Consider the following 13273-nt stretch of genomic DNA (forward strand, 5'->3'; position numbering starts at 1 on the left):
GATTGGTTGGGCTAATTGATCAGTTTCTCTGCTGTATATTGTATGTAATACTATTTAATCTTAAATGTGTAAGAGATTTCAAATTGAACCTATTATAATGCTTGCAAAAAAAATCACCAATACTTTAGCTACTCACCGACTGATCAGTTAGAGGAGGCAGCACAATAGTCCTTTCTATTGTGTTCACTACAATTTTCCATAGTTCCTTGAGGACTCGTTTCAGCACTGTCTTTTCACAGACTTTTGCAAACAATGTTAGACTGCAAAAAGGAGGAATTATATTTAATAAAGCAGAATAACCTAATTTCAGTTGGTTATCTCTTGCAGATTGAAATGTTGTTCAATACAGATAGCTTTGCAGAAAGATTGGGTGACCTTGGGTACAGTTGGATAACTATAACAATTCTAGCGGGAGGTGGCGTAGAGATAATGTCACTGGGCTAGCAATCTAGAGTCCCAGGTTAATGTTCTGGGGACAAATATTCAAATCCCAAATCCCAGAATGAATTCAATAATTTAAATTCAGTAATGGTGATCATGAAACGATTGCTGTGAAAACCCATCTGGTTCATTAATGCCGCTCTGGGAAGGAAACCTGGTAGGCACGGTAGCACAGTGGTTAGCACTGCTGCTTCACAGCTCCAGGGTCCAGGGTTCGATTCCCGGCTCGGGTCACTGTCTGTGTGGAGTTTGCACACTCTCCTCGTGTCTGCGTGGGTTTCCTCCGGGTGCTCCGGTTTCCTCCCACAGTCCAAAGATGTGCGGGTTAGGTTGATTGGCCAGGTTAAAAATTGCCCCTTAGTGTCCTGAGATGCGTAGGTTAGAGGGATTAGCAGGCAAAATATGTGGGGGTAGGGCCTGGGTGGGATTGTGGTTGGTGCAGACTCGATGGGCCGAATGGCCTCCTTCTGCACTGTAGGGTTTCTATGATTTCTATTCTATGATCCTTACCTCATTTGGTTAACTCCAGACCCACAGCAATGTGATTGACTCTTGACTGCCCTCTGAAATGGGTCTGACTAGCCACCTGGTTCAAAGGCTATTAGGGATGGGCAACAAATGTTGCTTTGCCAGCAATACCCACATCCCTTAAGCGATTTAAAAAAAAATTCTACTCTAGATCAGATTATGGCAAGTGTGTGTTTGTGGTACAGTATAATTCTTCCTGGTGTCTTTCCATCTCAAGGATGAAACAAATGCCAATAATACTGTAACTATTGAAAAACATCAAATGGATAACTACCCATCTGAAAATAAGACTGAGGTTTATAAGGATATACATAGATGCAAGTGAACAAATATACAAGATACTGTCGTTTTGGTCCTTTTTAGACTATGGGAACAATACCTTTGGAAAGCATAAATTGAACAGTAATGGGTATTACATTATTTTTGTTAAATTACCTTCAGAAATCAGGAGCATCTTAAATATGTTGGGGAGTCTCCACACAATACAAAACTGTTTGTTGGAACCAGCAAAATTAATCATAGAATCATAGAATACCTACAGTGCAGAAGGCGGCCAGTTAGCCCATCGAGCTTGCACCAACCACAATCCCACCCAGGCCTATCCCCGTAACTCCACATATTTACCCTGCTAATTCTCCCGACATTAATGGGCAATTGAGCATGGCCAATCATTCTAACCTGCACATCTTTGGACTGTGGGAGGAAACTGGAGCTCCTAGAGGAAACCCACGCAGACATGGGGAGAATGTGCAAACTCCACACAGACAATCACCCGAGGCCGGAATTGAACCCGGGTCCATGGCGCTGTGAGGCAGCAATGATAACCACTGTGACACCGTGCCACACTGGATGGAATGGACTTATTTTGTAGTTATGTTTTAAGACAGAAATGCATTGCATCTAGTGGTACAACCACAGGAAACATAAACTTAATAAGAATAACCGTGTTTAAATAACAGAGGGAAGAATTGCCAGAGTTGGTGGAGGGGATTTACTGTTACATCAGGTTCATTTTCTACTAGTAGTATAATGAGGGAATAGCATTTGTAGAAAATAATTGCTACAACTAACACTTCCTAAACCAAAAGCCAGGAATTTATAATGTGCACTTTCAATTATATATTTAGTTGTTACTCTGAATTGCTTCATACTTTCCATTACATCTCACTTACTATTCTTTCTCATAACTCACTTGCCATCCAAGAAGTCCATTAATGGTCCAAGCACATTATCTGCATCCTGAGCCACACTATTGCGAGCAGTAGCTGGCACATTCCCAGTCCCTTTGACCTGGCTTAGAATGTCTCCCATTTGTTTAACACACTCATCAAGACGAGGCTGGAAACTACAACGTAGCATAGGTTAAAATCAATACAATCTCACAACAATAAAGTCCACATGTAAAACAAGCAAATATTTTTAAAGGAAGGCATTTCAGATTACAAGTTGCTTTAATTAAAGCTATTGTTCACTGGACATTAGCTTCAAGACTATCACAACAACTACAAACTTCATATTTTTTTATTTATGTATAAATGTTGCAGAAAAGATGGGCATTGAAATTAATCTACAACTGTAAAATGAAATAGAATCCCTACAGTGCAGAAGGAGGCAGTTGACCCATCGAGAACACCTGCCCCACCCCCGATCCTGGACTCTGGGACTTGGATCTGGGAACTGTCTGTACCGGGACCAGTGAACTGCTTGACTGGCAGCTCTCTGATGCCCCAGCCAATTAATGCTCCTTGGAGTGTTAAATGGCTGTGGGGCTGCTATCAAATGTATGAGAGAAGGGCCAGGAAATCCTGCCATTCAATCCTGCCCAATGCATACATCAGGAAAACTGTCAATTCAGTTGGAAGGGCCCAATGCAGGAATCCTCTGTCTTCACCAACTACCATTGCTCACTTTTGGCATGTGGTCTCTTGTTGATCCTAGGCCTCTAGTGGGTGCATTACTGGGAGCTGCCACTAATTCCGGTGGCGCTGCCAGCATTGAGGAACTGCCAGGTTCTGAATAGCTAGCAACTCCCATCTCTTCAATCCCAGGCAAGTCCCAATGATGGTCAATTAAATACTTTTGGAGCACTTCATTCCATTGGGGGCACCCCATCTTTTCCTTATTGGAGGACAAGACTCCCATTGGGCCCATTAAATCCCACCCTCCATTTCTCCGTCAAATACAAGTTCTCATTCCCCGAGTCCTTTGACATCCTGTTCTGTTCCTCGTTGTTTAACCCACTTCTCACCTTCAGCTATCTCATCCATGAAATCACTGACCTGTTCTCCTGACCCTTTTGTATTCTATCTCCAGACTACCCAATAGCACTCTTTTCTCATGCTTGCTAACATCATTAAGATGTCTCTCTGCTACAAAAATGTTCCCATCTCCTTCACAACTTCCATTGTTCGTCCCTTCTTCAAGAATCCATACTAGCCACTCCATGATATCTTCAACCTTTCTTATCTACTCAAAATCCTGGATTGCTTCGCAATTGCACTCCCACCACTTCTCAATAGAGATCCTTGAATTTGTGCTTCCATCCTGCCCATGGTACAGAGAGCAGATTAGTCAACATTACAAATGGCATCCTATGTGATTGAAACTGTGGTTTTCAGTCTCTTCTCAGCCCCAGTTGATAAGTCTATCTTGATTTCACTCATAACTGTCACAACACAAACACCATATTGTTTTCAATGGCTTGTCTTGTACTGCATGTATGGTTATCTGCAATGTGCTCTGGGAATTCATTCTTGGCCTTCTTCCTCTTCATCCAGATTGTCCCATATTTACCCGCCACGGTAATCGGAGCAGGTGAGGGGCGGACCCTGGAAAGGCCTGTTGACCTCAGGTGGGATTTTACGGTTTTGGGACAAGCGAGGCCATAAAGTCCCACCCTGGAGTTTAATCTTGTCCAAAGGCTATTGTTACAGTCCCCAAATGCCTGGCCAATATTAATACCTGGATGATCAAAGATTTACTCTAGCTCAATGCCAGCCGATTGTATTTTCATTCATTTCCATTAGAATCCATCTGCTTCCCTTTATTTCATCAATATCCTTGCCTACTTCTTGAGCCTGAGCCCGGCTTTCTCCTCATATCCATTCTGCTTTCACCCACCTCCCCAACTTCTTCCCTCAACTCATTCTTCTGCTCCTTTTTTCCTCACCTTCCAACTGATGAAAAGCTACTTCAGTTCAAGGCTGGATGGCCCTGAAGTTCTCCTACCTGGTCTTTCTGCTTCAGAACCACAAGTTTCAGCTCATTCAAGACAACACAACATGACCCCTCTTGACAAAACCTCACACTGAGCTTCTTCCCACCTTCTCCAACCAATTTGGCCCTCCTTGCCCAGCTGAATTTTGCCCATCTTAATGATTTCTTTCTGCTTCTTCTGTTTGAAGAACCCCATCCCCATCCCTCCAAATCATCGGGAGCTCAGTTTTTATGATTTTGCAGCTAAATTTCTTCAGTTCATTTCCATAACTGATTATCATGAAGAACTTTATATTATGAAACAGATAAAGGCAAAAGGTTTTAATTACTTACCTAACACCAAACACATCACTGAGATCATCTAGAACATTGTTTAGTTTCACCTGTAGATCTTTTAAACTCTCACTTGCCTCAGAATCCAGCTGTGATGAAAGATACATCTTGTCTCAGTTTCAATAGTTACAATGAAATATTCCTAAATATATAAATGGGCAGCACGGTGGCACAGTGGTTAGCACTACTGCCTCATAGCTCCAGGGACCCAGGTTTGATTCTCGGCTTGGGTCACTGTCTATGTGGAGTTTGCACATTCTCTCCATGTCTGCGTGGGTTTCCTCCGGGTGCTCCGGTTTCCTTCCACACTCCAAAGATGTGCTGGTTGGGTGGATTGGCCATGCTAAATTGCCACTTAGTGTCAGTGGGACTAGCTAGGGTTGTGGGGATAGAGCCTGGGTGGGATTGTGGTTGGTGCAGACTCGACAGCCTCCTTCTGCACTGTAGGATTCTATGATCTATGACACCATAGTGTTTCCACCTAAATGGAAACGTGTGCGTACGTGTGTGTGGGTGCGTGTGAGATATAGAGAGAAGGGGGGTTAATGAGAGGGTGAGAGTGGGATTGAGGGCAGGAGAGCGATGTTCTCCTTCCAGCTTGTGGATGTCTCCAACTTGCCTCACTGACTCTGGACACGTTATTGCATTAATTCCTTCTGTTCATCAGCTATTATGGTGTCTAAATTTCTACCTCTTGTCCTTGCTATCCAATGCTTTTCAAAGACCATGAGCATTCACTTCATGGCTCTCACCCAAACTCAACACTACCCCTTCCAACCTATCAGGTTCTTCCCTGCCACGTGCAATTCTTTCTTCTTTTTCCACATCCTACTGTCTACCTTTCACGACCTCTTTCCTTTGATGTTTCCTTTTCTTTTGTCTCTAGCTTCTCATTCATCTTCCAGAATGTTCAAAACAGAGATTGATAGATTTCTAGATATCAATGGCATTAAGGGATACAAGGGTAGTTCAGGAAGATGGTGTTGAGGTAGAAGATCAGCCACAATCCAGTTAAATGTTGGAGCAGGCTCAAGGGGTTGAATAGTTTACTCCTGCTCCTATGTTCCTTTCTTCCCATTCTCTAATACTCTGCAAACTGATCTCTTCTCTGAAATTGACCTCCTGTCACTTCATTCTCTCCTCAACTAATTCCTAACCACGCTACTAACTAGCTTTACTGGCTCTAATGCTTGCCAACAATGTTAATTCTCTTCTCTATTCAGGTTTCATTCCTCAGCTTTTCAAATCTGTCATCATCATCCCTGTTCAAAAACCCACCTTTGACCTATACTTCCTCTCCTGCGATCATTGATTCTCTGCCTCTCCTTCTTGCCTGAGGTCCTTGAAAATGTCATTTCTCAGCATACTTGCAATTCTCACAGCTGGAATTGCTTCATTGCCATTTAATCTCGTCATTACACACAACATATGTTTGCCTATTACCATCATCCGAAGTGGGCTAGCAATAAGATGATATGAAATAGGAACTGGAGGAGGACATTCAGTCCCTTGAGTCAGGCTGATATAACTGTGGCCATAATTCCACTTTCCTGCCTGCCCTCACAAAAGTCTGTGTAACTCAGCCTTGATTATATTCAATAACACAACCGCCACTGCTCTCTGGGGAAGAGAATTCCAAAGATTAATGACATGCAGGGGAGAAATTCATAGAATCATAGAAACCCTACAGTGCAGAAGGGTCAATTACTAGGGGGCATAGGTTTAAGGTGCAAGGGGCAAGGTTTAAAGGAGATGTGCGAGGCAAGTTTTTTACACAGAGGGCGGTGGGTGTCTGGAACTCGCTGCCGGGGGAGGTAGTGGAAGCAGATACGATAGTGAGTTTTAAGGGGTGCTTGGACAAATACATGAATAGGATGGGAATAGAGGGATATGATCCCCAGCAGGATAGGGGATTTTAGTTCAGTCGGGCAGCATGGTCGGTGCAGGCTTGGAGGGCCGAAGGGCCTGTTCCTGTGCTGTAATTTTCTTTGTTCTTTGAGGCCATTTGGCCCATCGAGCCTGCAGGTGCAAACAATCCCACCCAGGCCCTATCCCCATAACCCCATGCATTTACCCTGTTAATCCCCCTGACACTAAGGGGCAATTTATCATGGCCAACCCAGCTAACACGCATATCTTTGGACTGTGGGAGGAAACCGGAGCACCCGGAGGAAACCCATGCAGACACTGGGAGAATGTGCGAACTCCACACAGACAGTGACCTGAGGCTGTAATTGAACCCAGGTCCCTGGTGCTGTGCGGCAGCAGTGCTGACCACTGTGTCACCATGTCGCCCCTACCTATTTACCTCAACCTTAAATGTGAAACCCCTTATTTTTAAACTGTGCCGCTTAGTTCTAGATTCCGTTGCTAGATATCATAAGCCATAGGGTTGTAAGAATAATAGCTACAAGCTGGCTCAACGCTATTTCCTTCGGTCAATATAAGTCATTGAATGTGGAGGGCATGCTGAGAGCAGTTAATAAAGCATATGGTCGCCTATGTTTTATTAATAGAGGCATTGAGTACAAGAGTAAGGAGGTCATATTGAACTTCTATAAGAATAGATTGGAAAGGTTGGGTCTGTTTTCCTTGGAGAATGGCTGAAAGGAGACTTGATAGAGGTATTCAAGATGCGGAGGAGTATGGACAGGGTAAACAGTGAGAAACTGTTCCCTCTCAAGTAAATATCAAGAACTAACAGGGCATAAATTCAAAATAATGGGCAAAGGGAGTAGATGTGATTTGAAGAAAATATTTTCACCCAGAAGGTAGTTCGAGTCTGGAATGAACTTCCTGAAAGGGTGATGGAGATAGGCTTGATTGAGGTAGTCAAAAGGGAATTGTGTTGCTATCTGAAAAGAAATAATGTGCAAGGTTATGGGGAATGGGATTAGGTAGAATGCTCTTTCAGCGAGCCAGTGCATACTCCATGGCCGAATGGCCTCCTGCACTGTAAAGATTCTGGAATTCTGTAAACTAGGGATGGATGCAATATAGACTTGCCTGGATTACAATCACAAAACAAAAAGAAGTGGAATACTGTTAATAATAAGTGTCAACTGTAACCTTACAGTAGAATCTTTCCTGCACGTGACTGAAAATACAGTAAATAATCTTCTCTAGCATGGTCATCTTCAGGTGTGTACAAGAAAAAGCACAGAAAACAGTGAAAAATTCACTACATGACCAGTTTGAACATGATAATACTGATTACACTGGGAACATAATTCACATGCTACTTTGATATTATATATAGCAGTAATCAGCCAGTCTGAAAGCAACAGAGAAAGCCTTGTTTATTAATTCCACGGAGAGCAAGAACAGATGCAAGGATATTCACTGCCAAGGCAAACTGGCTAAACAGAGAAAACAAAACCTCTAGACAATATGTAACAGGACGCTGTTTTATACTAGCATTTAATTAACAGGGACATACTAGCATTTAATTAACAATTCAACCTTAATTTGATCAGAGGCGTATGGGCTTGTAATAGCTTGGTCAAATCATGTATATAAAAAAGGTTAATATAAATGCAGATTAAATACTTAACTTAATCCTATTTTCACCTATCTGCACTTTTGTGTGCAATAAAATGTTACATAAATGGTGGCTCTGGGCCAGATAAGACAGTTTTCAAATATGGAATTAAACCACAATTAAATGATCAAATAGATAGTTTTGTTTTGTGATTCATTTAAGGTATGTGGACTTTACTAACTCGGCTAGCATTTATTGTGCATCCTTCATTTCCCTTGAGAAGGTAGTGGTGAGCTGCCTTTTGAACTACTGCAATCCATGCTGTGTAGGTACACCCTCGGTGCTGTTACAGAAGAGTTCCAGGATTTTGACCCAGTGATGCTGAAGGGAGTGATATATTTCCAAGTCAGGATTGTGAGTGACTTGGAGGGTAAATTCCAGGTGGTGGTGTTCCCATGTATCCACTGCCCTTATCCTTCTAGATGGTAGTGGTCATGAGTTTGGAAGGTGGTGTCTAAGGAGCCTTGATGAGTTCCGACAATGCATTTTGTAGATGGTACACGCTACTGTTACTGTACATCATTGGTGCAGGAAGTGAGTGTTTGTGGATGGGGTACCAATCAAGCGGGCTGCTTTGTCCTGGATGGTGTCGAGCTTTTTAAGTTTTGTTGGAGCTGCACCCATCCAGGCAAGTGAAGAGTATTTAATCACACTCCTGACTCCTGCCGTGTAGGTTATGGACAGACTTTGGGGAGTCAGGGGATGAGTTAGTTAGAACCATAGAAAATTACAGCTCAGAAACAGGCCTTTTGGCCCTTCTTGTCCGTGCCGAACCATTTTTTGCCTAGTCCCACTGACCTACACTTGGACCATATCCCTCCACACCCCTCTCATCCATGAACCCGTCCAAGTTTTTCTTAAATGTTAAAAGTGACCCCGCATTTACCACTTTATCCGGCAGCTCATTCCACACTCCCACAACTCTCTGCGTGAGGAAGCCCCCCCTAATATTCCCTTTAAACTTTTCTCCTTTCACCCTTAACCCATGCCCTCTGGTTTTTTTCTCCCCTAGCCTCAGCGGAAAAAGCCTGCTTGCATTCACTCTATCTATACCCATCAAAATCTTATACACCTCTATCAAATCTCCCCTCAATCTTCTACGCTCCAGGGAATAAAGTCCCAACCTATTCAATCTCTCTCTGTAACTCAGCTTCTCAAGTCCTGGCAACATCCTTGTGAACCTTCTCTGCACTCTTTCAATCTTATTTACATCCTTCCTGTAACTAGGTGACTAAAACTGTACACAATACTCCAAATTCGGCCTCACCAATGCCTTATATAACCTTACCATAACACTCCAACTTTTATACTCGATACTCCGATTTATAAAGGCCAATGTACCAAAGGCACTCTTTACGACCCTATCCACCTGTGACGCCACTTTTAGGGAATTCTGTACCTGTATTCCCAGATCCCTCTGTTCAACTGCACTCTTCAGAGTCCTACCATTTACCCTGTACGTTCTACTTTGGTTTGTCCTTCCAATGTGCAATATCTCACACTTGTCTGCGTTAAATTCCATTTGCCATTTTTTTAGCCCATTTTTCTAGGTGGTCCAAATCCCTCTGTGTCCACTACACCTCCAATCTTTGTATCATCAGCAAACTTGCTGATCCAATTTACCACATTATCATCCAGATCATTGATATAGATGACAAACAACAGTGGACGCAACACCGATCCCTGCGGCACACAACTAGTCACAGGCCTCCACTCAGAGAAGCAATCCTCCACAACCACTCTCTGGCTTCTTCCATTGAGCCAGTGTCTTATCCAATTTACTACCTCCCCATGTATACCTAGCGACTGAACCTTCCTAACTAACCTCCCATGAGGGACCTTGTCAAAGGCCTTGCTGAAATCCAGGTAGACAACATCCACCGCCTTCCCTTCATCCACTTTCCTGGTAACCTCCTCGAAAAACTCTAATAGATTGGTCAAACATGACCTACCACGCACAAAGCCATGTTGACTCTCCCTAATAAGTCCCTGTCTATCCAAATATTTGTAGATCCTATCCCTTATCACACCTTCCAATAACTTGCCCACCACCGACGTCAAACTTACTGGCCGATAATTTCCCGGATTTCTTTTGGAACCTTTTTTAAACAACGGAACAACATGAGCCACCCTCCAATCATCCGGCACCTCCCCCATGAATACTGACATTTTAAATATGTCTGCCAGGGCCCCTGCAAGTTCAACACTAGCTTCCCTCAAGGTCCGTGGGAATACCCTGTCTGGTCCTGGGGATTTATCCACTCTGATTTGCCTCAAGACAGCGAGCACCTCCTCCCCTTTAATCTGTAAAGGTTCCATGACCTTCCTACCTGTTTGCCCTATTTCCGTAGACTCCATGTCCGTTTCCTCAGTAAATACGGATGCAAAAAAACCATTTAGTATCTCCCCCATCTCTTTTGGTTCCATACACAGTCTACCACTCTGGTCTTCAAGAGGATCAATTTTATCCCTCACTATCCTTTTGCTCCTAACATACCTATAGAAGCTCTTTGGATTTTCCTTCACTCTGTCTGCCAAAGCAACCTCATGTCTTCTTTTAGCCCTCCTGATTTCCCTCTTAAGTAGCTTCTTGCACTTTTTATACTCCTCGAGCATAGTTGCCATCGGGTTCCCAGTTTCTGACCTGCCACAGTATTTACATGGCTAGTCCAGTTCAGTTTCTGGTCAATAGTAACCCCCAGGATAATGGGAAATCCAGCGATGGTAATACCATTGAATATCATAGGGCAATGGTTAGATTCTCTCTTGTTGGAAGTGGTCATTGCCTGGCACTTGTATGGTGTGAATGTTACTTGCCACTTGTCAGCCCAAGTTTGGATGGATATTGTCCAGGTCTTTCTGCATTTGGATATGGACTGCTTCAGTATTTGAGGAGTCATGAATGGTGCTGAACATTGTGCAATCATCAGCAAACATCTCCATTTCTGATCTTAAAATGGGAAGAAGGTCATTGATGAAGCAGCTGAAGATGGTTGGGCCTAGGACTCTACCTGGAAGAACTCCTGCAGTGATGTTCTAGAGCTGAGGATTGACCTCCAACATCTACAACTACCTTCCTTTGTGACAGGTATGACCCCAATCTGTTGAGGATTTTCCCCCTGATTTCCATTGACTCCAGTTTTGCGAGGGCTCCTTGATGCCAGACTCAGTCAAACACAGTCTTGATGTCAATAGCAGTGACTCTCATCCCACCTTCGGTGTATATGGGTTGAATTTTCCAAGGTGCATCGCAACTCCGACAGCAGCCTAATTTCTGGATCAGAAATTTTACTGGAGACAGCCAATTAACTAGCCAACTTTGAGAACCTCATCCAATAAGGGACGACAAGGTTCAATGCTTGGAGGTCCATTCAGTGTGTAAGCCATGGAGACGCCTTCAATTGGAGTGTAGCTGCTGACATTGCAACAAGCGTTATAGTAGCTCAATATAACAATCTCCATAAACCCACCAAGGCTCCTTCCGCAGCACTTTCCAAACCTGTGACCTCTACCACCTAGGCAAGGGCAGCAGATACATAAGAACACCACACCTGGAAGCTCCACTCTCAGTCACACACCATTCTGATTTGGTAGCATATCACCACTCCTTCACTGTCACTGGGTCAAAGCCCAGAACTCCCTGTGGGTGTTCCCCCAAAATATGGAGAGCAGGGCTTTAAGAAGAGTCAAAGCCACTTTCTCAAGGGCAATAAGGGATAGGAATAAATGGTGGCCTAGCCAGTGACACTCATATCCCATGAATGTTAACTGAATAAAACCGGCTGCAATAGAATGCCCTCATGCTTGGGGAGACTTAATGTGACTTCATGCTCGCTACCTACATGAAAGGTTTCACATGTTTAGTGACTCGAACATTCAGCTGTGAAGCTGCACTCTCTCACTTTCTGGGTTCATAGAATCCCTACAGTGCAGAAGGAGGCCATTCGGCCTATCGAGTCTGCACTGACAACAATCCTACCCAGGTAGGCCCTATCTTTGTAACCCCATGTAATCCCCCCGACAGTATGGGGCAATCCCACCCAGACCTGCTCCCTGTAACCCCAAATATTTACCCTGCTAATTCCCCCTAATCTGCACATCTTGGGACATTAAAGGAAAATTTAGCATGGCCAATCCACCTAACCTGCACATCTTTGGACTGTGGGAGGAAACTGGAGTACCCGAAGGAAACCCACGCAGACACGGGGAGGATGTGCAAACTCCACACAGACAGTGACTCGAGGCCGGAATTGAACCCGGGTCCCTGGCACTATGAGGCAGCAGTGCTAACCACTGTGCTGCCCCACCGTTCTTGATGCAGCATGGAGCTTGGCCGTGTGGAAAATTAATTTCACAATAGGGATTAATTACCCCATTAACAGCCCTAATTGGCTATCTGTGAGCAAATGTTATTGCTCGGATCCTGCCTGCGTGAAAAATGCACAGAAGTAGCAACAAGTCACAGAGCTGGTCAAGGCAAATTGATTACTCTTTTCCCTTTCACCCCACTCTCCTAAGCAGCCTTCCTGGGTAGGGAAAAGTCAGCTCAATGAGTTCAGCACCAAGACCATTGGCAGCAACAAGTTCAACTGTTATGGCATGAAGAAAATATGCCAAGTTTCAGAATGGCTGGGAGTCTACCCAATTTGGCATCAATCTCCCGGCAGCTATTACAAACAATTTGGGAGATTCCATTGTGTAATTCATAGTCCCCGGCCACAGTCCATTCATGAGCAAGATCACTGTGTTTACAGCAGCTGTGTAGGTGCCATGTCATGACACAGAATGTAAAATGATGTGACCGTGCACACATAATGTGCTGCTACTGCCACTGCCTGTTTTCCCACCTGCACTGCCTTGTCTAAGCTTCGACTAATCACAGCCCAAATCAAGGGGCAAAGCATGTTGTCCTTCAGTGAGTTTTTAAATACACCACTGATTATGACATTACAGCTGAATCCAAACAACAAACAAATCTGACAAGGCATTTTGCACTTGAGTAGAAGATTTTACATAAATTGTATTCTGTGATTCAGTGTGGTTTTTATCCAGGTTCCAATGTTCAGAATAACAGATGGGTGAGAGCGTGGTACAGATCACTCTAGTGACAGGTGAGTCACTAAGTTAATGCTGAAATCTGACAGGCCTGTAAATCACCAATGGCAAAGGTGCAAATTACTTATTCTGACTTTCATTCATACATGGTAACCCTTT

The 13273-nt window shown here is 43.8% G+C and overlaps 1 protein-coding gene across 5 annotated transcripts in view; it reads right to left on the minus strand.

Moving 5' to 3' along the window:
* unc13bb (unc-13 homolog Bb (C. elegans)) overlaps nt 1-13273 on the minus strand; it is a 565742-nt gene that overhangs the window by 53947 nt on the left and 498522 nt on the right. For all 5 annotated transcript variants that reach the window (XM_078219471.1, XM_078219470.1, XM_078219469.1 and 2 more), the window contains 3 exons: nt 4519-4607; nt 2162-2314; nt 137-260 (listed from right to left, as the gene is read on the minus strand). In XM_078219471.1, coding sequence (XP_078075597.1) covers nt 137-260; nt 2162-2314; nt 4519-4607 — 366 coding nt within the window. The remainder of the gene's footprint in view (nt 1-136; nt 261-2161; nt 2315-4518; nt 4608-13273) is intronic.

Source organism: Mustelus asterias, chromosome 1 (assembly GCF_964213995.1).
Source record: "Mustelus asterias chromosome 1, sMusAst1.hap1.1, whole genome shotgun sequence".
Taxonomy (NCBI): domain Eukaryota; kingdom Metazoa; phylum Chordata; class Chondrichthyes; order Carcharhiniformes; family Triakidae; genus Mustelus; species Mustelus asterias.